We start from the raw sequence: 25,078 nt of genomic DNA, 5'->3' as shown, positions 1-25,078 counted from the left end.
ATCTGCCACTCTATTTCTTAGCCAGGACCAGACAGCATGGATGACTGATGCTTTATAATTTTAGATCTGGTAAGGTTAAACTGCCTTCTTTTGCATTTTTTTCATTAAATCCCTCGATATTCTTGACTTTTTGTTTCTCCATATGATTTAGTTATAATTTTTTTAGCTGATTAATTTTTTTGGAAGTTTGATTGGTATGCACTAAATTAGTTTAATTTAGGTAGAATTGTCATTTTATATTAGCTCAGTCTATCCATAAACAGTTGCTATTTGCCCAGTTATTTGGATATGATTTTGTGTGAAAAGTGTTTCATAGTTTTCAGAAAGTATCTGAGTCTGCCTTGGCAGGTAGACTCCCCAAAATTTTATGTTGTCTGAAGTTATTTAAATAAGATTTTTAACTCTTGCTGTTATATCTTGTAATATATAAGAAATGCTGAAGATTTATGTGGGTTTACATTCTGTGACTGCTAAAGTTGATAATCATTTCCAGTAGTATTTAAGATGTTTTTTTAGGCTCTGCAAAGAGTTTTATTTCTTCCCAATTCTAATTCCTTCATTTTTTTTTTGCTTTTATTGAAGCTAACATTTATAATACAATATTGCATGGTACTGGTGATAACAAGCATCATTATTTCACTCCTGTTTTTATTGGGAATGCTTCTAGCTTTTTCCTATTGAATATAATGCTTTTTAGATAGATACTGTTTATCATTTTAAGGACCAATCCATTTATTCCTATGCTCTATTTTTAGTAGGATTGGGTTTTTCAGCATCTATTGAGATAATTATAGAATTCCTGTTAGGTGTGTTTTCAATATAGTAAATTATGCTGACAGTTTTCCTAATATTGAACTAACTCAGCATTCCTGGAAAAAAAAATTTACTTGGTCATGGTGTATTATCTTAGTGATAACTTGCAGTAATCACTTTGCTAGTATTTTATTTTTGTATCCATATTCATTAAGGAAATTGGTCTATAATATTGATGTCATAGAACGAACCTGTTCGGCAGAGACTTCATATTTCTTTTAATGTAGGAGAAAAAAAGGTCTTTTATATTTTATGATAACCTCTCTTATTTGGTTAAGAATCCTACCTATAGCTTAGTTGTATTTATTTGTTAATAGCACTTTATCCCCATTTTCTTGTAATTTAAAAATGACAGACTTTTTATATTTAGGTCACATATCCTATTCCAGCTGAGGTTGTGGTAAATGGTATAAAATGGTAATCTCAAACCTAATTTCTATCAAATTGTGTTCTAGATTTCTAAATGCTTTTTTGTCAGGTAATATTTGAAAAATGATTTTGACAGTATTTGTTTCTTGGCTTATTGAACACTGGCCCAACTCTATCCCATCACTTAAAAGTTAAGCTTATCAGGCAGTAAAGGAGGCAGGGTTGTATTCTAAGTCTGTCTAATGTCTTTTATCTTACTGGAATATATCTTTTTCATCTTTTATTTTTTAAATTTAATATTCTTATTTTGTACAAAATTTTTTATGCATTAATAAAATATTCTTGTTTAAGAGTAAACAAAATACCCCCTCCCCCCATAAATATAGACTCGCTTGAGTGATAAAGGGGAGAGAAAAAAATTAAAATTAAAAAATAATAGTAATAATTGCAGGTATGGCCAGGCGGCGCAATGGATAGAGCATCAGCCCTGAAGCCATGAGAACCTGAGCCCACATCCGGCCCCGTACACCCAACAATCACTAAGCCGTGTGACATGCAAGCCACCCCAACCCCACTGCCCTGCAAAAACCAAAAAAAAAAAAGACCCAAAATAAAATATAATAGTAATAATAGTAGGGGTGGCTGGGTGGTGGATAGAGCATTGGCCCTTGAGCCAGGAGCACCCAGGTCCAAATCTGGCCTCAGACACCCAACCATCACCCTGCTATACAGCCCCAGGCAGGCCAACCAGCCCCATTTGCCCTGCACTCCCCAAAAAAAAATTTAAAAAAATGTGCTTGAGTCTTTGTTCCAACACCAACAACTATCACAGGCGGATCACATTCTTTATGATAAGTCCATCGCAAAAGTTACTTCCATATTTTTTCACTGTTGCCATTGCTGATCACAACTCCCTCCTTCTCTCTCCTTTCACTCTGACTCTGCTGTAGGGTAGCTGAGTGGTGCAGCAGACAGATCCTCAGCTCTGAAGCCAAGAAGCCCTGAGCCCCCCCTACCACCCCTTAGGCCCAGCATCTACCTATGGTCTCAGACAGGCCTTACAATCCCATCCCCTTGCAAGAAGTAAAAAAGAAAATGTTACATATATCTGACCACTCTCCCCCCATGGTCCATCCTCTCCTCCATCACTTATATCCCTTCCCCCCCCCCCCCCCCCTTCTTACTCCAGATGCCTATACCCCATTGAGTATATATGCTGTTTCCTCTCCTAGCTACCTTTGATGAGAGCGAAGATTCCCTCATGGAATATATCTTAATGCCTAGAACTACATATGGTCCTATGATTATTTGTTCACTGCATGACTGTTTAACTAAATGAATGATTGACATTCTGCAATTGAAAAGGCAAGAAAGGGTGGCGAAGAAAACACACATAGCCTGAAAGTTATAATATCTGGATTCTATACTATTCTGTCACTAACTAGTTGTGACATAAGGATTCAGTTTCCTCATGTGTTAAATGAGTAGTTGAACTAGTTTATTTCTAAGGTCACTTGCAGCTCTAAAATTCTGATTTTAATTCTTCCTTGGCAGTTGTAATGATGTAAACAAGTAAATATGAAATGTAATTTTAAAAGTAACAATATTGAAGTTTCAAAATAACTTAATTAGAAGATAACTGAATCCAGAGGTGATTATGAATCTTCTTCCTCTTCCAATCCTAATGCTGACAGTATATTTTAAAATGTAGGCAAAAACCCCAAACATAATTGTATATGTGCTACTGAGAACATGAAACCTGTACAAACATAATTGCTTCTGCAAAAAGTAAATGAAAATGACAATAGAAAAAATTCCAGGAGAAAAAAACTAATTAAGAGCAACATTTGGATTTAGGGATTAAGGGCAAAGTAAGGTCCTTCAAACAAAGAAGTTAGGGGTTAGGTGGCAATTTTACATGAGACTACATACATTTTTTTTCTAAAAATATGCTTAATTTTATAGGTAAAAAGGAGAAAGAAAAATTTTATTTAACACAATTCATATGTCGATACACATTAAAAAGGCATTTCATAAGCATATTCTTCAGCTTGAGGGATAGCACATCATCCTAGATATGGGGCCAGTTTAGGAATTAGCAAATTCCATTTCTGATATATTGTCTATGTAACCATGGCAAGACACTAAACTTAATGCCCCAGGCAACTCGATAGAACTAGAAATTGTAAAACAGTTACCAATTGCATTGGTAGAAATTTCCTCATTGGGAATCATAGGTCCTAGCAAAACAATAACTTATCTGATCTAACAGCACAATTCTCTGATGTACTGTGAGCCTGAAGTTCATTGGGAATATTTGGAATTTCATGAATTATTTGTTCTCTAGCACCATTATCAATTTATATACTATTATCCTTTTTTCTTCTGTTGATTCATCCTATAATTAATTGGAATGAAATGTATAATGTCCTCCAAAACTTTTCTTTAATATATTACTAGTATAAATAATGCAAAAGTATCTAACATACTTTGTCAGATGTTGATAGACTTAAAAATCAAATCATGCAAACATTTAGATTTTTTCTAATCCCTTATTTTTAGACATTTGATTTATAGGAAAACTTTTCTCCATTAGTAGAAAGATTAATTTATAGCATGATATATGCCGATACATGTTTTAATTCTTCAAATTCAAATACTAGAAATTGTGAAATATGATAGAATAAACAATTCTGATCTTTAAGTAATAATCTAGTAGAAAAGGTATGATAACCTCTGCCTGGAGAGAATTATGAACTCCAAAACCTCTGTTTGAGGGAGATCAGCACAAACATCTCATTTTTCTCCTGAGTGCAGTTTTAGAACTTCTCCGACTTCTCCATGACCTAGGAATCAATGCCATCAACCTTGGTATTCCATTTAATCACCAACCACTTGCACCAAGGCTGGAGGAAGAGCCATGGATTTACAACGACTCTGCCGAGACAACTCATGTTTCATGTTGCTGTACCATTTGTTTCTTCTCTGATGTCCACCAAGACCCAGCACCATGTAGCTTCCATTATGCCCCAAAGTCACGCTTTCCTTTTAACATGTGTTTTCTTCCACCATTAGATTGTAAACTTCTTGAGGGCAGGGGCTGTCTGTCTTTTCTATACTTATATCCCTAGCACATCACACCCTGCCTGGAACACAGTAGATACTTAATCATTATGTACTAAGATATAGAGAAAGAATTGATGAAATGCATTAGAAAACTGCAAAGAACTGTAAAAGTTTACAAGGACCAGTGAAAGCTTTACATAGGTGCCATTTTCTGATTCAGGTCTTCTGAAAGCTAGACTCTCAGCAGGCAAAAAAAAAAAAAAGGACAAAGAAAGATATTCCCAACACAGGAAAGAATATAAGAAAAGAAACTAAGGGAGGAAAAGGTCAAAACAATTTCAGAAAATGATGGGTAATCTAATTTGAAAGAAACAGATACATAAAGAAGAAACAGATTTTAGTTTCATTTAAATACTAGGATTCCAAATACCTCTAATAGATTCATTAAATATAATTAATTTTTAAATGGGTTTTTTCAATAGCTATGAGAAACTAAAGTTATTTGTCAATGCCTTAAATCCCCAATTAAATTATAAAGTACATGATGGCTGAAACTGAGCCTTTGTCTCTGTATGTAATAAAGTGTTGGATTTTATTATTAAAATTTGGAATTATTGTGACTGCTATTAAAATGTATTGGTTAAATTGGAAATTAAACAATCTAATTTTAAAAACATTCAAAGATGTAGGATTAAAATAAAATTATTGTTTAAGTTCTGATTTAAATTCCTCTGCCATATATTATTACCATAAAGAATCAGTGTCCTATCTGAAGAACAAAGAGAGAGGCAAGCTTAAAATTGGTCAAAAATAAAAAAAAAATTTCCATTTCAGGCTTTACAACTCTTTCATTTAAAATTACAAAGGTCTAATGAAAATCCTTTGGAATATTTTTTTCTGATTGCTTTAAAACAATGTTAGGGATGGCACAAGAGTAAATGCATACTACAAGAACTTTTCAACTTCCTTCTCTTTATAATTCTATTACCTAGACATATTTTTATCTTATTATCAACCAAAAATTCCTTTTTCATTAATTTTATACACTTAAATATATAATAGTTTTTAAATAAGTGAAAATAAAGTTATGGCATAAAATATTTTTTCACATCTTCTTGATTTAATTTACTTAAAAGATTCATTCTAAGCTCTAAGCTTAGATTCATTCTAAATCTTGCCCATAGAAAAATAGTTTGTTAACCAAATATAATATTCTGTTATGTTTTATGTTAAACAAAAGTGGCATTGGGGTGGTTAGGTGGCACAGTGGATAGAGCATTGGCCCCTGGAGTCAGGAGTACTCTAGTTCAAATCCGACCTCAGACACTTATTACCTAGCTGTGTGGCCTTGGTCAAGCCACTTAACCCCATTGCCTTGCCAAAACAAAACAAAACAAAACAAACAAAAAAAAACCCAAAAGTGACATTTAAATCTGTACTTGTTTCCATAAATATCAATTATAATTGACACAGGAAATTCTGTTAGAATGTTCATTTCTTGCTTTTCCTATTTTACATTTAGTTTCATTACCATCATATTTAATAGTATGAAGAGAGATTTTGCTCATTAACCAAATCTTTTTTTTTCATCTTTTCAAATTTTTTTTTCAACCAGACTTTCTTCTTTCATCCTCTGTATTTACATATTCTGAATCTTCCTCTCCATCTATAGCACTTTGACCAACCTGACTGGATTCTTTCTTCTCCCTTCCTCCTGTCACTTCATCTTCATTATCTTCTGACCTTTCTCTTGGCCATTTTGTCTGGATTCACTCATGTTTTACTTTCAATATGTAAATTTCCCAGTTTTCTTTTGATGTGACTGTCCATTTCAAGCATCCTTTAACCATTTCATGAAGTGGCTGTGGTATGGAAGGAAAGGAAAGAGTAAAGAAATATGGAAAAGGTAAGACTCACAGCAAATATTATTGCCTTATTAATATGTAGAAGAACAGACATCTAGAAAGACTTCGGAAAGGAGCGAGGTAAAGACTGCATAGGTTGAGGGGGAGTACTGGGCTTGAGATGAAGGCTTAAGAAGGGAATCTTTCATATCTTCTTTTTCACTTTCTGATTGATGGTGCCTAATAAAAGTTCTGTGTTGACAGCTCTGTCCTTTTTATCTACTATATTAAAAACAAAGAGTACATGAATGAATTTATCATCTCATAAATAATGAGTAGAAATTTCTTGAATAGCTTATTGTTTTTTCCTAATTTTCTGAAAAGCATTTATTATTTTGGTTAAGTTCAACTTGGGGGGTTTCTAAAAAAAAGATGTTAAGTATAATGAAAATTAAATCCTATAAAAATTAACAGTTTTACAGTTCACATTTCTCCACTGTTAATATTGTAATATATTTAATCTGATTTTATCGAGAATAAAAATTTGGGGACTATTTTTTAGCCAAAAACTGATACACCAAAAGTGTAATTTTATCTTCAATACTTTGTCATATCATTTAAAAGTACAAGGTTTTAGAAATTAATTTAGAATTTTGAATAAATTTAGAATAAAGTTCACATTTCTTAGTCTTTAGTTTTTGCTTCTTTTTGTGTTTTAGAAATGTAAAAATTAGCTGGAGTTATTTCTTTTGTTAAAACCAAAGAGAGGAAAATATATCAGACTAAGGGTCTCAAGACTAGGAAAACTAGAAAAATGTTGATGTCAGGCTCACTTTTTTCTAGGTCTGATTGTTGAATTCACTTACTCTGCTTGACACTATCAGGCAAAAAAAAAATCAAACTTTTCTGCTAGCAACATGTCACTAAACTGACAAGTACAGGTTATAAGAACTTCAGTTCACATAAAATCTTGACTGTCTTGCTTTTTTCTTAGGAATATAAAGATCTAGAGTTCAGCTTTCACATTGACAACCCTGACAATAAGTTCATGAAGCTGCTGGTTTCTACTAGGCAATTCAGTTCACTATCTTTAAAACTCAAGTTTTATATTATAATTTTGCTCCCAAAATGCAGTTCAAGTCTCATGGAGATTCTGAAAAAGAATATTACAAAAATATATCTCATTATCATGTAGAACATCCAAAAAAGTAGATTAGGACACCAAAAAATTATACATATTTTTAAAGTCAGAAATTCTAAACACAATATAATCACACAACAATAAAATTATAATCAATATAGGAATCACAAGAATACATCACAGAAAAAATTCTTGTTAAGCACTTAATATATGCTAGACTCAGTGTTAAGGGCCAGTAATATAAATATAAGCAGAAGGAAAGACAACATCTCATCAAAAGGAACTTTAATTCCTTTTTTAAAAAAATTCTAATGAGAAAAACAGTACATAAAAGAAAGGCAGAAAAGGGGCTAAAGGCAAGGCAGTGCCCCTAGGGGCATGGGAGAAAATTAGTTTACAGATTAGGGGGCAAAGCTGGGTTAGAAATGGTATTTTTAGTAATCTCTGGTGAAAGATTATAGTTTTTCTGGGATACTAATGCATTGTTGGTGGAGTTGTGAGCTAATCCAGTCATTCTTGATATGAAGCTATACCAAAAGAGCTATAAAACTACATACCTGATTCTTTGTGAAGTGAACTGAACCAGAAGCACATTAGATACAGAAAAAGCAACATTTTGTGATGTGCAACTATGATACCTTAGCTCATCTCAGCAATACAGTGAACAAAGACAATTCTAAAAGATTTGTGATGGAAAATGACATTCACATCCAGAGAAGGAAATATGGAGTTTGCATGCAGATCAAAGCATACTCTAAATATAAGTTGTATTTGTTATTTTTCAGTCATTTCACAATGATACTGAAATGGTTTCCCATTTCCTTCCCAACTCACTTTACAGATGAGAACTGAGCTAAACAGGATTAAGTGATTTGCCCAGGTCAGAAGCTAGTAAGAGTCTGAGACCAGCTCTGAATTCAGGAAAAAAGGGTCTTCCTGATTCCATGTGGATCAAAGCATACTTTTCACTTTTTAAAAAATTTGTTTTTTTTTTATTTCTTGTGGTTTTTCCCTTTTGTTCTGATTCTTCTTTCACAACATGACTAATATGGAAATATGTTTAACATGACAGTGCATGCATAACCTATATCAGATTGCTTGCTTTCTTTAGGAGGGAGAAGGGAAAGGTGGTGGAGAAGAAATTTTACAAAACAATGTTGAAAACTAACTTTACATGTAATTGGAAAAAATACTATTAAGATTTTAAAAAAAGGGGAGGGGGGTAGCTAGGTGGTGCAGTGGATAGAGCACCAGCCCTGGAGTCAGGAGTATCTGAGTTCAAATCCAGCCTCAGACACTTAATAATTGCATAGCCAAATAAATTCAAAGCATTTAGAGACTTATTAAAAGCAAAGAAACTTTGTTTTTTTCTTATTGTTTTTTATTTTTTTTTTGAAACTTTGTTTTGGGTTTTTTTTTTTTGTTTTTGCAAGGCAGTGGGGTTAAGTGACTTGCCCAAAGTTACATAACCAGTAAGTATCAAGTGTCTGAAGTCAGATTTGAAGTCACATTTGAACTGGGATTTTTCTGACTCCAGGGCCTGTGCTCTATCCATTGTGCCTAATCACCCCATAACTTTTTTTTAAACTGAAAAGCTAGATGAAATGAATGTATTCAATTTACTTTCTGCTGATATTTCTGAATCCCTTTTCATATTTACTTGTAAGCTTTGTAGTTATCTGTGTGTTGGAAAAAATATTAGATTTGGAGTCAGAGTACCTTGGGTTCATATTCCATGAGTGCCACTCATAAATATCTATCTTTTCTGCTTGCTTATTTTTGCTAGGCCATGGGGTTAAGTGGCTTGCCCAAGTTCATTAGATACAGTAAAAGCAACATTTTTATATTGTTTAAAATTTTACTTTTTTTCTTTGTTTTTGTTGATGGTTATGGTTACAAGAAAAATTTTTTACAAAGCAAAGAACCCATCAAAGTGAAACTTAAAAGTACAAAAAAAAAATCCATAAGGAAACTTTATTTTATTACCAAAATCTAATTATTCTTCATCTGTGGATGGCCAGGAATCATCAGTCCCAAGTTTGTCATAATTCTTTAAAAAGAAAAGAAATTGAAATGACTTGACCTGAAGGAGAAAAACTCCATCTAAAGAAGGAAAAGCAAGTGAACTGAAGGAGAAGGGTTTGAAGAGATGGAGGAGGATATAAGGATGTAGACAGTGTGAAGATTAGGAGGAGGAGATAGACTCAAACTCAAGGAGAGGTATGAGTAGAAGGATTTAAAAAGATAAGATCAAATAAGTAAAATAAATCAGAAAGTTTAAGGAAAAGAAAATGGGCATACTTGTCAAAGAAGAGCTTTAAAAAAAGGCTGTCTTGGTGTTAACAAATGCTAAGGAGCTGAGTGAAAAGAAAAGCCTTGGGTTTGGTGAATAGGGAGAAGATCTGGGAGTGAAGATAAAAGTGGGTTCAGGTACCCTCTTGGTTACAGACTCATTTGGTGACCCTTAGCAAATCATTAAATCTTTTCAGTGTTCCCATACAACAGTTGCCAATCTACATTATTTCCTCTCTGAAAGTTCTCTGCACCAATGAATTACCAAATCATACAAATAGAGCATTGGGCTTGGATTCAAGAAGACTCTCCTTTCTAAATTCAGAGCTGGTATCAGACTCTTATTAGCTTCTGACCTGGGCAAATCATTTAATCCTGTTTAGCTCAGGTCTCATCTGTAAAGTGAGTTGGGAAGGAAATGGGAAACTGTTTCAGTATCATTGTGAACTGACTGAAAAATAACAAATACAACTTATATTTAGGGTTGAAATCTGTGGAAGGTAATTTGAAGAAAAATGAGAAACTAACAAAGACATTGCAGATTTTCCATGCTTGCGTTATTTATAATGTTCCGTTGTGTTCATATGTCAACTTTGGAAGACTATAAAAATAGGAAATAAGGTCATTCTAGAGGATAGTCCTACTGCTACCTTCTACACTATTTTTTTCTCTGCTCATTTTAATCTTGGAGTATAAGTAGTTAATATAACCTGCTCTATTAATGTTATCCTTTATAATGTTATCATTTGGTGGCAAAATGTCTGACCACTTAAAATGCCATCTTGATGTTTTCTTTTGAAAGAAAAATAAAAATATAATTTAAATACCCAAAATTGGTTGTGCAGGCTATTCTATTCACTGAAGAATTGCAGATTTCTGTATTTAACTTTGGCAGAAAAGGCAAGGCTTAAATACCCATAAATCTTAAATAAGTGATATAGTTTTAAATATGCATAAATAATAATTTTAAAGCTATCACATAATAAGCAATAATTCCTGTAAAATTAAAGAATGATTTCATAGTCATATAATTTAGAACTATTGAATTCCTTTATATAATTTAGAACTATTGAATTCCTTTATTTTAGAGATGAATAAACATAGTTTCAGAGGTTAAATGATATTCCCAAGGAATACCAGGAATTCCTAACTCCAAAACTAGTACTTTCCTGACTGCTAAATTATATCCCTTTAAAAAAAAGAATTAAAAACTATAAGAAATATGTATCCTTTGCAAAGACTGAAGTAAACCTACAATATTAACAATGAATTTTCCCAAGTGATGTAGTTGGACTGGATTACCTTTAAAGTAATTTCCAATTCCATGCTTATATGAAAGTATTTTAATAATTTTTCATTAAACAGAATATGTTACTTTTAAAAACATTATCAAATTTATAGACATTTCTCCTAAAGAATAAATTTCAAAAATAATGAGGACAAAAGTAATGTGAAGAAAATATTTAGAAAAAGTTAAAACATTATTTTATTGTGAGTAACTAATGTTATTAACAAAAGAGGATAAAATGCAAAGGAATTAAGAATTAAACAATTAAAATGCCTACATTAAGTTCATTTCCACAAATTTCAAACTATCCTAACATTGTACAAGGTGCTTAAAACATTTTCATTTTATTGATGATGGGGTTTTTTTTGAGCAACAAAATATTAAAATCATAAATTTTGAGCTATAAGGCTCTCAGAGACCTTTATTTTAGAGATAAGAAGACTGAGCTGAGGAACATCAAGTGACTTTATCCACATTCACATAGGGAGAATGAGGGATGGAATTGGAACTCAGATTCTATGAAAGTAGTGGTCATGTAGGTATCAGTTCTGGTCTAGAAGCTAGTATAGATGCTCAGTTCTAGCTTAGTGAGAAGACTCAGATTTAATTTGATAGTAGTTTTTAGTTTTTTTTCTTATACTTATTTTAGTGTGGCAAGAAGCAGTTCAAAGATTCCTCCAAAAGCAAATAAGGGATACAACTTTCTCCATAATTTATGACAAATGGGTTTCAATAATTCTAGAAACTTACTAAGAGGAGAATATTGGTGAAGAAGGGATCTGGAGTGAGTGTTAGGACTGAAAAAATATTATGTCTATGACTTATTTTATTGGAAAATAATATAATTGAAAAAATTAGAGTTAAGTAATAGCTAAGATGGGACCACAGCATCACTTTTAAATTTAATATGTTTTTCAAAACACATAGAGTGTAATGTTATTTATGATCTAAAGGATTTACAAATTATGAATTTATATCTTGCATGCACTTATGAAGACAATAGAAGTACATAAAATGATAAAATGCACAATTAAAGGAGGATTTATTTGTCATACTATAGAGTATTATTTATGCAGTCTAAAAACTTTTCTGATAGAGTTGGACAACAGATGATGAGTATCACTGTAGGTGACTAGTCATATTTATATTATTATCTAAATAAAAAAATTAATTCAAATCAGTATTAAAGAATAAATTAGCATAGAAATAAAGATGCTTTAGAATAGATGGAATTTCAGAGTGCATTCTAAACCTTACACTTTATATTTGTAAATAGAAACAAAAGGAAACAGATTAAAAAATAAGAACTAGCCACTTGGTAGATCAGGACTAGAATACCCTACAGTACCATCTCAATTGAGAAGAATATCTTTTACTTGTTGGCATTTGTCCTTCAGTGGTTCATGGTATTATTATTATCCATGATGACTGGTGCAAGAAGATGAAATAACACTATTAAACTTATGGTTGTAGAAAACTCAAATTGAGTATCAATTTTTAGAGCAAGGAAAAATGAACTATTTGTAATACAGTGTTTTGCTTAAATCATGGCTTTTCTACCAAAATCCTGAAATAAAATATCAAACTAAACAACAGATATAACTAGAGAATGCTAAATCCCAGGACATAATAATTTGTCTAAGTATCAGAAAACTAATATTTTTTTTTTTACAAAACTGGTATTATTCACAATTTGTATAAAAAAAAAATAATGTTAGAAATAATGGCAAGTAAGAATATTGGTTCCAGGGAAATGAAAATGACTATCTGGCCCCAGGGTCAGGGCTCTAGCACATTCATTCTTCACTAGTTTCAAGTCTAATGATGAAATAAGTGAAGCCATTACTACTACACTTACATATCAAATAATGGATTTAATCAGTTTTTGATGAATAGAAAAGGTGGTAGAAAAATGAATGTCTTATAATACAAGAGGGGTGGTTTGAAGTTAAGCAAATCTTTATAATGAACTTTTGTTTTTATTCGTATGCCTAGTTCTTTTAATCTTTTAAAAATTCTAACATTAATATATTTATGAAAAACTAGAATTTTGTCTTGAACAGCAAATGCCATTGGTTTCTATGTTTCTTAAATTCAGTGTCTCCATTCTGCTATCTTCCTTGAACATATTTATGAATACTTCCATCACTAATAAGCCAAGCTCTTCAATTGCCTTTATATTCAGTGTTCTAGCCTATAACTTTTCTTCACTGATAAACTTCATTGACTCTCTTCATCTTTGGTGAGATTACTTAATATAAATATTTTTATCAAAATAGAATTAGATTTTTAAAAAATTATGCTTAAAATTTTTATATGTAGTTAACATGATAAAAATATAATTCTTACCGATGAATAGAACTTCATACACTATTTTACATTTAACTGCTTGCCATATCTATTTCATAAATGTAGCTTAGAGATATACTATTTTACAAATCAAAGCGTGAAGATGATGGAGAGAAGCCAGTGCTAAGGTCTCCTAATCTTCCCTCATAAACAATATGAAACAAAACTTTTAATGGAAGTCCTATCCACAAACACCCAGTAGAAGCTAGAATACAAAAGGTACCTCAAGGTCTGTCTTTGGGGATCTGGGGTGTGGTGAGTGCAGAGTGCAGAGAGCCAGTGGGGGGGGGGGGCAAGGGCCGGCCTAATCTAAGCTCAGCTGCAGGGACTTTTGCTGTGGGAATCACTTTATTGTGGGAACCACTTTGTTCTGAGAAACAACCAGAGCGTGGAGGCATGGCCATGGGACTAACAGTCTGGGACTTAGAGGGAGGACTGGAAAGTCGGTTATGGCCTCTAGCATCCCCTACTGGCCCAGAGGAGATATTACATCCAGGGAGAAAAGCTTCCAACACCCCCTACTGGTCAGCTGGAGGTATTACACTCAGTGAGTAAAGTCTCTACGGATCTCAATATCAAACCTCTGTGAACCAGCCCCTCCCCAACTCAAGATCTTAGGAAAATGAAGAGAGGCCAGCAGAAACAGGGGACCATAGAAAAATTCCTATAAGGAAAAGACCCTAATTCAGAGACACATAGAACCCCTGAGGAGAATATGATTTGGTCTCCAGCACAGAAAGATTTCCTTGAAGAAATCAGGAAGGAGTTCAAAATCAATTGGAAAATTTGGGAAAAGAAACCCAGGAGAAAATTAACACCTTGCAACAAGAAAACAAATCCTTGGAAAATACAACTGGACAAATGCAAAAAAGTGAATAATTCTCTCAAAATCTCAAATGATCAAAGGGAAAACTCTTACAAAAATAGAACTGACCAACTGGAAAAGGAGTCGCAAAAGGTAAGTGACAAAAATTCTTCCCTAAAAAAAAGAATGGAGTCTATGGAAACCAATGACTTCATGAGACAACAGGAATTGGTTAAACAAAACCAAAAAATTGAAAAAAATAGAAGAAAATGTAAAATACCTTGTCAGCAAAACTACTGACCTCAAGAACAGATCGAGGAAAGATAACCTAAAAATTATTAATCTTCCTGAAAACACTGAAGAGAAAAAAAGCCTAGGCTTAATATTATAGGATTTAGTGATGGAAAACTGCCCTGATATCATGAACTAGAGGACAAAATGATTATTGAAAAAATACTTTGATTCCCCTCAGGAAAGGGATCCCAAAATTAAAACACCAAGGAATATTGTAGCCAGATTCCAGAACCATCAGATAAAAGAGAAAATCCTGCAAGCAGCCAGAAAGAAAGAATTTTAAATATCAAGGAGCTACAGTAAGGATTACACAGGACCTGGCAGCATCAACATTAAGGGATCAAAGGGCCTGGAATGCTACATTCCAAAAAGCAAGGAAGTTTGGAATGCAGCCAAGAATCCAATATCTGGCAAAACTGAGCCTTCTCTTCCAGGGCAAAGGATGGAAATTTAATGAAATAGGGAGACTTCCAACTTTCCCTGAAGAAAAGACTCAAAAGACACATGAAAAGGTAAAATTTAAAAAAAAGGGGAGGGGGAAGGGAGAAAAAAGTTATCAAGTAAGATGAAACTGGCAATATCCCTACCTGGAAGAAAGATTTTAACAACTCTTGAGAACTGTAACTCTATTAGAGAGATTTTAATTAGCCAGAAGAGATGGATACACATGACTTAACTCTCAATAATTGTAATTCTAGTAGAGAGAACAGCCATAAATTATGGACATTCATGACCTTTCTGTGACTCAGATAGAAGGATTTAAAAACAATACCTCCTTAAAAAAGAGGACAGTAAAGAGATGGGAGGATGGAGGGGACTGAATGGAGTAAATCTTATTACATTAAGAGGTACAAAGGACTTATTGCAATAGAAGGGAAGAAGGGAGGAGGTGAGAACTGCCTGAATCTTACTCTCATCAGATTGGTTTAAAGGTACCAAACATATGCTCAGTTAACTTAAGAAACTTATCTTGCCTTTAAAGTGTAAAAAGGGAAAAGGGGGAGGGCGGGGAATAAACAGAAGGAAGGGAAGAAAGAAGGGGCAACGGGAAAGGGGGGAAAAAGGGGGAAGGGGGGTTAGATATAGGAGGGCAAACACACTGAAGGTAGTGGTATTCAGAAAGAAAACACAGGGGAATATGGATAGAGGGGGAGAAAAGGGGGAAAATATAAACGGGAAAATAACATGGAAGGCAATAAAGAGTAATTATAACTTTGAATGTGAATGGGATGAACTCTCCCTTATAATGTAAGCGAGTATTAGAGTGGATTAAAAACCAGAATCCTGTAATATGCTGCTTACAAGAAACTCACCTGAAGCAGAGAGATACATATAAAAGTAAAAGATTGGAGGAAAGTATATTTTGCTTCAGCTGAAGTGAAAAAATCAGGGGTAGTAATCCTTATCTCAGACAAAGCAGGTGCAAAGATAAAAGGTACCACAGACAATAAATTAATTTCAATACAAAATATGTATGCACCCAATGGGACAGCATCCAAATTCTTAAGAGGAGAAGCTGAAAGAACTACAGGATGACATTGAGAGCAAAACTCTACTAGTGGGAGGTCTGAACCTCCTGCTCACAGATTTAGATAAATCTAACCATAAAATAAACAAAAAGAAAGTTAAGGAGGTAAATAGATTGTTAGAAAACCTAGACATGATAGATGTATGGAGGAAACTGAATGGGGATAGAAAGGAATATACTTTCTTTTCTGCAGTACATGGTACTTACACAAAAATTGACCAGGGACTAGGGCATAAATTGCTCATGGATAGGCCAAGCTAATATAATAAAAATGACAATTCCACCAAAACTAAACTTGTTTCATGCCCTACCAATCCAAATTCCAAAAAACTACTTTAATGGGTTAGAAAAAGTTAAGTAAATTTATATGGAGAAATTTCCAGGGATTCAATGAAAAAAAGTACAAAAGAAGGGGGCTTAGCCCTACCAGATCTAAAATTATATTATAAAGCATCAGTCATCAAAACTGTCTGGTATTGGCTAAGAAACAGAGAGGTGGATCAGTGGAATAGACTAGGTGCAATAGCAGTAAATGATTATAGTAATCTGTTATTTGATAAACTCAGAGTCCAGATATTGGGATAAAAACACTCTCTTTGATAAGAACTCCTGGAAAAATTGGAAGTTTGTATGGAAGAAACTTAGATTAGACCAACACCTCACACCTTATACCAAGATAAGATCAAAATGGATACAGGATCTAGACATAAAAAAACAATATTATAAGCAAAGTAGAAGATCAAGGAATAGTTTGCCTGTCAGATCTATGGAAAGGGAAGCAATTTATGATCAAGGAAGAGATGGAGAACCATATTTAAAATCATATAGAAATTCTAAAATTTTTATTGTAGCCTACATAAAGAAATGTTGGCTAACATAGATAATAATAACACATAATAATTACTAAACAGAGTTTACAGCTCCACAGCATAGTGAACCTATAAGGACAATTAAAGCAATTAAGCAAAAATAAACCAGTTCTTATCCCTTTAAAGCACAAAATGAAATTAGAAAAAATATATATGAATTTTAAGGTTGCTCCTTCATTATTTTTTTAAATTGATTATTTCTCTGGGTTTGTCACACCTACCTTCTTTATCCATGGAAGGTTCACCCAAAGTAATCCAGTATCAGAAACCTTATTTGACTGCTGATTCAGAGTACCAAGGACTGATTAAGTTCATTCCACAATGTGCACTGATTAAATAGGTGGCAATGACTATGTATAAAATAAAATATAAAACATAGTAAGTATATAATAACCAAGATAAAAAATCACATGTAAAAGCCTTTGCATATCTCAAATCTTAATTATATTATCACCCCAAATTTTTTATTGCTTTGCTAAAGTCTGAGGGCATAACTAATCATTCAATCTAGATGTAATATACTAATCTTCAGAATCTCAGTACTACAAAATTGTTAGAGCTGAAAAGGCATATCTATATAATACACATATCAAAATACACACACACACACATACACACAGTATACACTCTTTATTTTGTAGCTTAAGTAATTGAATCCCAGAAAAGGTAACAGTTCTCAAGGTCAAACATAATAAGAGGTATGATCTCTCCTCAGGTCCTCTGACTCCAAATTGAACACTCTTTCCTCTATCTACCTTTCTGTAAATTATAATATTGACTGTTAGTTTTTATGATTTATTCTTTTTAGATATTACTTGAAGGCATTCAAGAAATAATGTGATTTTCCCCTAAAACTAACATCAATTCTATTATAATTGAGAGGTATAAGTAAAAGTTTAAAAAATAAACAAACAATAACTGCCTCTTTAAAACAGACATTATACTTAAATTATAGAACTTTTGTGAATTTCAAATGATAAAATGTTAAACACTAGAAAATCTTAAAAAAACTAAAAAATGGAGGGGTAGAGTCAAGATGGCGACAAGAGCGGATGGTGTCTTAGGTGCTCATAAATCTTCGAAACTAAGGACTTTAACTAAATTTTTGAGAGCTAGAACCCACAGAGGGACCCAGTGAGGCAGTTCTCCTACTCAAGGTAACCTGAAAAAGAGCATAAAGGCTCTGCTCCCCAGGGTTGGAGGGGCGGCCCACCAGAGCCAAAGAACTTCAGCCTCCTGGCAGCCCCAGGACGCTGGAAGCCCTCACAGCAGCTGGGGAGTTTCCTGAGCTACACCCCTGGGAGCACTGGGCACAAATTGTGGGAACAGAGGGGGACCTCTGCGAGAGGGAGCACTTGAATTCCAGCTGTCAGGGCACACAGCAAGCATTGGCCACTGCATTCCAGATCCAGGAAACATAAGCAGGTGGAGCACATAAGCAGGTGGAGCCCATAAGCAGGAGTCCCCAGGACATGAGCCCATTGAGCTGAGTGAGGGGAATGAAAAGAGACTGCCAAGCTCTGTCCTCTGCCCCTGGAACAGAACTCTGGGGTTCTGCACACATTCAGATCGTTATCACAGTCTAGGGCCCCCCCCCCACTTCAGCTCCGTTGGGGAGGGGGGACGTATATGGTCATTCACAGACCAGGAGGGAGGACAGAGCCTCACACACTGAGATCCTTGTGGGAGTGTCCCAAAAAGCTCAGGAAGCACCCCAAAACCAGGCTTAGGCTGGGAAAATGAGCAAGCAGAGAAAAAAGAGGAACACCATTGAGAAATACATTATCTATGATCCCAAGAAGGATCAATATATTCAGTCTAAAGATGAGGAAACACAAGCTCCTGCATCTAAAAACTCCAAAAAAAAAAAAAAATTGGGATCAGGCTATGACAGAGCTCAAAAAAGACTTTGAAAATCAAATGAGGGAATTGGAAGAAAAACTGGGGAAAAAAATGAGAGAGATGCAGGAAAAAACATGAAAATGAAGTCAGCAGCCTAGTCAAGGAAATCCAAAAAATGCTGAAGACAATAGCATGCTAAAAACCAGCTTATGTCAAATGGATAAAACAGTTCAAAAAGTTATTGAGGAGAAGAATGCTTTAAAAAGCAAAATTAGCCAGATGGAAAAAGAGATAAGAAAATTCTCTGAGGAAAACAAATCCTTCAGACAAAGAATAGAACTCAGGGAGATTGATCAATTTATGAGAAATCAGGACTCATTACTTCAAAACCAAAAAAATGAAAAATTAGAAAATGTGAAACAACTCACTGAAAAAAAAAACAACTGATATGGAAAACAGATTTAGGAAAGATAATTTAAAAATTATTGGAATACCTGAAAGTCATGATCAGGAAAAGAGCCTTGACATCATTTTCAAAGAATTACTACAGGAAAATTGCCACGATATCCTAGAAGCAGAGGGCAAAATAGAAATGGAGAGAATCCACCGATCCCCCCGAGAAAGAAATCCCCCAAAAAACCAACCCCTAGGAATATTATAGCCAAGTTCCAGAACTCCCAAGTCAAAGAGAAAATATTACAAACAGCCAGAAGGACACAATTCAAATATCGTGGAGCTGCAGTCAGGATCACACAGGACTTAGCAGCAAATACATTAAAAGCTCATAGGGCTTGGAATATAATATACTGGAAGGCAAAAGAGCTTGGAATACAACCGAGAATCAACTACCCAGCAAAAATGAATGTCTTCTTCCAGGGAAAAAGATGGACTTTCAATGAACCAGGGAAATTTCAAATGTTCCTGTTAAAATGGCCAAAGCTGAACAGGAGGTTTGATCTTCAGGTACAGGACTCATGTGAAGCATAGAGATTGAAGGAGAAGGGGAAAATATGAGGGACTAAATGATGATGAACTGCATGTATTCTTGCATAGAAAAATGACACTGATAATACTCATATAAACCTTCTCAGTTAATAGAGCAGGTAGAAGGAGTTTTTTTAGTTGAAGGACAGGAGAAAGCTGAATTTGAAGATAAAATATGGTGTAAAAATGGAGTCAATAGAAAAAAAGGAAATTAATGGGAGAAAGAAAAAGGAGAGGGGGAATAGGCCAAGATATTTCATATAATAAGATTTTTCTTTATTACAATGAGCTATTGCAATGATATGGAAGTGGGGAAGACAAGGGGGAATGAGGGAATCTTTGCTCTCATCAGAGGTGGCTAGGAGAGGAAACAGCAAATATACTCAATGGGGTATAGGCATCTGGAGTAAAAAGGAGGGGGGGGACAGGGGGAAGGGGGGGGGTGTGAGTGATGGAGGAGAGGATGGACCATGGGGGTAAAGTGGTCAGCTATAACACATTTTCTTTTTTACTTCTTGCAAGGGGCTGGGATTGGATGGCCTGTCCTCTGGGACAATAGGGCCAGGTGGATGCTGGGCCTAAGGGGTGGTAGGGGGGGGGGCTCGGGGCCTCTTGGCCCTAGGACCAGCAATCTGTCTGCTGCACCACTCAGCAACCCTACAGCAGAGTCAGAGTGAAAGGAGAGAGAAAATATAATACATGGTAGTGGAGAAATATGAAAGGAGGGAGTTGCGATCGGCAATGGCAACAGTGGAAAAATATGGAAGTAACTTTTGTGATGGACTTATCATAAAGAATGTGATCCATCCGCAACAGAGTTGGTGGTGTTGGAACGAAGACTGAAGCACATTTTTTATTATTGTTATCATTATTATTATTTGGGGGGGTGCAGGGCAAATGGGGCTGGGTGGCCTGCCTGGGGCGGCATAGCAGGGTGATCGTTGGGCATCTGAGGCCGAATTTGGACCTGGGTACTCCTGGCTTAGAGGCCAACACTCTGTCCACCACCCAGCCACCCCTACTATTATTACTATTTTATTTTATTTGGGGTCTTTCTTTTGGTTTTTGCAGGGCAGTGGGGTTGGGGTGGCTTGCATGTCACACAGCTGGGTGATTGTTGGGTGTATGGGGCCGCATATGGGCTCAGGTGCTCCGTCCATTGCGCCACTGGCCATACCTACAATTATTACTATTGTTTTTTTAATATTAGTTTTTTCTCTCCCCTTTATCACTCAAGCGTGTCTATATTTTTGGGGGGAGGGGGTATTTTGTTTACTCTTAAACAAGAATATTTTATTAATGTATAAAAAACATTATTTGTAAAAAAAATGTGCATACCCTTTGATCCAGCATACTACTCCTTGGTCTATACCCTGAAGAGATGATGAAAAAGGGTAAAAACATCACTTGTACAAAAATATTCATAGCAGCCCTGTTTGTGGTGGCAAAGAATTGGAAATCAAGTAAATGTCCTTCAGTTGGGGAATGGCTTAGCAAACTGTGGTATATGTATGGAACACTATTGTTCTATTAGAAACCAGGAGGGACTGGACTTCAGGGAAGCCTGGAGGGATTTGCATGAACTGATGCTGAGTGAGATGAGCAGAACCAGAAAATCATACACCCTAACAGCAACATGGGGGCAATGATCAACTTTGATGGACTCGCTCATTCCATCAGTGCAACAATCAGGGACAATTTGGGGTTGTCTGCAATGGAGAATACCATCTGTATCCAGAGAAAGAACTGAGGAGTTTGAACAAAGACCAAGGACTATTACCTTAAATTTAGAAAAAAAAAAAAAAAAAAACCCTGATATCTTATTGTCTGATCTTCCTATCTCTTATACTTTATGTTTCTTCCTTAAGGATATCATTTCTCTCTCATCACACTCAATTTGGATCAATGTTTACCATGGAAACAATGTAAAGACTGACAAACTGCTGTCTGTGGGGGCAGGGGGTGGGGGGAGGGAAGTAAGATTAGGGGAAAATTGTAAAACTCAAAATAAATAAAATCTTTAATTAAAAAATTAATAAAAAAACTAAAACATGGCAGCTATTATCAACATTATTATTACTTCTGAAAATTTCATTCTCAAATTACCTGATCTACCTTGTATTCTGTCTCTTGTTTATGTTCCACTGAACTAGGATGTCCTAACTTTATCATTTGCCCAGTTTCTTCTTAGTGTCCTTAAGGATGCTTTCCAGTTACTATATTATGCAACTTTGAAAGCCCCCCTCAGTCTCAACTGTATGAAGGAAAAATTCTTTTAAATATTTTTATATAAATATAATTAGAATTATGTTACTACTTACACTGGAAAGCCACTGACAACATCATATTCCTCAGCTGTCCATCCATATATATCTTGGCAAGAGAGATCAACATCATATTGAAAAAGAAGACTATGTCTGTTGAGTCACCACTGACAGTAATCATGAAGGTTGTTCTAGAATACCAAAGAAACAATTTAAGAATCTAAACAAGTCACATTTAATCAGATTTTTCTTGATATAATTCACTAAGAAAACATTTCATATACTATAATGTTACTATGCATGTGGAGGATGAATGCTTAAGTGATGGATATGAGTATTTTATCGCTTATGTGCAGCATACTAATAGCAATTATCAGAAATGTAGGAAAGTGTTTTTGGCTTTTAGTCTCTTTAGAGTTTTAGCAGGGATTGTCAAATGCTCTGTGAAAATGATCAGTTTGGAAATAATCTTGTCAACTCATTCTATTAAATTCCTTCTCTAATGTCCCATCATAATGTGGAGGAGACCCCTGGTTCTCAAATGGTTAATCCAGATCAATAGTTAATCCAGAATACACTTAACATTAACAAACATGAAAGTCTTTGAAGAAGAATACTCCCTCTAACACCCTCACTTCACAGTTCCTCAGCTTCCTCATTTCATCTGATCTACTACTTCATCCTATCTCAGCAAGATGGTTATACCTTTGATCAACCACAAATGTACCACTGCCATACTTACAAATTCTAAATTTCTCTCTCTGCCTGAGGCCTCTAATCACTGAACTAAACTTCCCTCTTTTCCCCACTTTGATTCCTTGGTGAATCACTCATTATGTTTGTTGAAATCTACACGATCTTCCTTGCCCCATTGTCATATTGCTAACTGTGTCTATCAAGCCTCAGCCCTGAATCAATTCTACCATCTTCAGCCTTTGCTCTTATATACATACACTTGCTAAATAAAGGTAAAGTAAATCATGCAAGTGTGCTATTGGGTTCACTACTAATTTTTTTTTTATTTGAGTTCAACAGGGGTCTCCTGCTGCAAAGCAATGTTTTTTAATTTTATTTCCCTTAACCATTTCAATTATTACAGCACTTCTTCTAAACCTTTTCAATCCTCCTCAAACCTGTCATGTTTCACTTTCTCAGCTAAGTCTTCTCATATTTTACAAAAAAAAAAAATTGAGACCATTCCCAGAGACCTTCTTCATCCCCCTTCTCCTCCTCTAACAGCATCCAAATAAATGCCTTCTGCCACTAGGTCCTCCTTCACCCATCTCCTTGTCAATGAAAATGTACAAGTGAGGCTATTCTATCTTATCTTGTCCACCAGATCGCTCCCTTTTCTTCAGTCTTTCCCTGCCTACTGGTTATTTCCCTCCTTGCCTACAAAGATGCCCATATTTTCTCTCCATTCCCTGTCCGTCTGTCTCCACTGCCATCCCACATCTCTTGTCCTTGGGGGCCTCTAACAACAGGCACGTCCTGTCTGGATTGCAAAGCCTGCTGATCTCAGTCCGTGCCAGGCCTGAAGGTCTCGTCTTGCTGGACTTCTGTGAGGCCTTGGAGACCATCAGCCTCTAGTCCCTGACACTCCCGTCCTCCATCTCCTCTATTAAGTCTCGGGCTGGAAGTCAACAGAACAAGTCGTCCGGGGGGTGAGGGGTGACTCCACCGCGCCCCAGGTGCCGGGGGCCCGCAGCCGGGGCTCGGACTCGGGGCTCCGGGGCTCGGACTCGGGCTCGGGCTCGCGGCCCCGCCCCCACGCCCCCTCCTACCGGCTCTCCCGGTCCGGCTCGCTCAGGTCCCGCTTCTTGAGCAGCAGCAGCCGCTGCAGCTTGGCCACGTCCCCGGCCCAGGCGGCCTGGTGGAGCTTGCCGAGGTCCTTGTCCCGGACGACGTACCCCGCAGGCCGGGCCCCGCTGTCCCTCCGCGGGGAGGCGGCGGCGCCGGACGGAGCCTGCCCCTTCCTGCCGCCGAAGCCGAAGATCTTCTTCATCCCGGAGCCCTCCCGCCCGGCCTCCCGGCCTCGTCGCGGCCGCCGCCGCCGCTGCAGAATAACGGAGACTTCCCAGCCGGCCCGGGCTCAGAGCCTCCGGGGCCCCCGAGCGGCGGCGGCCAGCGGAACCGCAGGAGGCAAGTTTGAGACTGATCTGCGCAGGCGCCTGTCAGCGCCGCGGGTCACGCGCATGGGCACAAGCAGCGGCACCCAGCGGCGAGTGCGCATGTGCCGCGGCGGGAAGCTCTGAGAGGGAGGAGCCCAACCCGGGATGCCGTGGCGGCTCGCGCACAATCGGCCTCAGTTTCTTCTTCCTGCCCTTAATGGATTCTGTTAAACCCGCTGGGGCATCCGCTGGACCAGGCTCCTCGGCCCTCTGATTCTCCTTCCCCTTGTTCGCCTCCGGGAGAGGCGGGAATGCTTCCTACAGGACCCCGGGAGGGGAGGGCAGGCCTCGGCCAGGGAGGCCTGGGTTCAAGACCAGCCCCTGACACTGGCCCTGAGGGTGGGAAGGAGGGAGCTGTTAGATGCTGAAGGAGCTAAACTTGCCCTAAGGCCATAGTAATAGAATAAGTCTCAGAAGACAATAGGGTCCCATTCAATCCCTTTCCTTCTCCCCCTCTATCTCCTCCCGCTCCTCCTCCTCCTGGTTTTGCTTTTGCTGGATAACTGGGGGTTCAGGAGTCAGCAAGACCTTAGTTCAAGCCCGGCCTCCGGTCCTTACTAGCTGTGTGACCCTGGACAGGTCACTTCACCTGTAGCATGGGGATAAACAGCACTACATCCCAGGATGACTGTGAGGATGAAACGAGATAATATGGGGGAAGTGCTGAAATAAAATCAAGATAGTGGAATGAGATTTTAGGGGAGGAAAAAACGCTTATAGTAATAAAAATAGAAACATCAAAGAGAAGAAAAATTTAAAACAAAAATAATATAAACCTACTAAAAAAAAGCAAAAGGGAAAAGTAGAATTTGGTACCATTTTTAAAATATGGAAAAATAAAAATAGCTGAAGTATGAAAAGTAACTTTTTTTTAGGTTTTTGCAAGGCAAATGGGGTTAAGTGGCTTGCCCAAGGCCACACAGCTAGGTAATTATTAAGTGTCTGAGACCGGATTTGAACCCAGGTACTCCTGACTCCAGGGCCGGTGCTGTATCCACTGCGCCACTTACCTGCCCCTATGAAAAGTAATTTAGATGGAAAAAGAAAATATAAAATATGACATGGATAAATATCATGTTCAAGGAATTTAAACCAAAATGAACGCCAGTTATAACAATCACCAAAGCAAATAAAAGAACTCTCCAGGAATTTTTTAAAT

At 36.4% G+C, this 25,078-nt stretch overlaps 1 protein-coding gene across 2 annotated transcripts; it reads right to left on the bottom strand.

The window, feature by feature from the left end:
• Window positions 1-5,669: 5,669 nt before the first annotated feature.
• Window positions 5,670-23,970, bottom strand: LOC141493019 (ankyrin repeat domain-containing protein 7-like). Of its 2 annotated transcripts, none has more exons than XM_074193842.1 (4): window positions 23,533-23,921; window positions 21,806-21,939; window positions 16,880-17,008; window positions 5,670-6,110 (listed from the first exon to the last, which is right to left on the bottom strand). In XM_074193842.1, the coding sequence occupies exons 1-3, from the start codon at window positions 23,751-23,753 to the stop codon at window positions 16,929-16,931; spliced, it is 435 nt and encodes a 144-aa protein (XP_074049943.1). In that variant the 5' UTR covers window positions 23,754-23,921; the 3' UTR covers window positions 5,670-6,110; window positions 16,880-16,928. The 2 variants fall into 2 exon arrangements, 1 of the variants encoding a protein (XP_074049943.1); XR_012470102.1 differs by lacking the exon at window positions 5,670-6,110 and adding an exon at window positions 18,995-19,068 and having other exon boundaries at window positions 16,941-17,008; window positions 23,533-23,970.
• Between the last annotated feature and the right edge of the window lie 1,108 nt (window positions 23,971-25,078).

This window comes from Macrotis lagotis, chromosome 7 (genome assembly GCF_037893015.1).
Source record: "Macrotis lagotis isolate mMagLag1 chromosome 7, bilby.v1.9.chrom.fasta, whole genome shotgun sequence".
NCBI lineage: Eukaryota > Metazoa > Chordata > Mammalia > Peramelemorphia > Peramelidae > Macrotis > Macrotis lagotis.
Note: the sequence above shows the minus strand (reverse complement) of the source record. Positions and strands in the feature narration are given on the sequence as shown.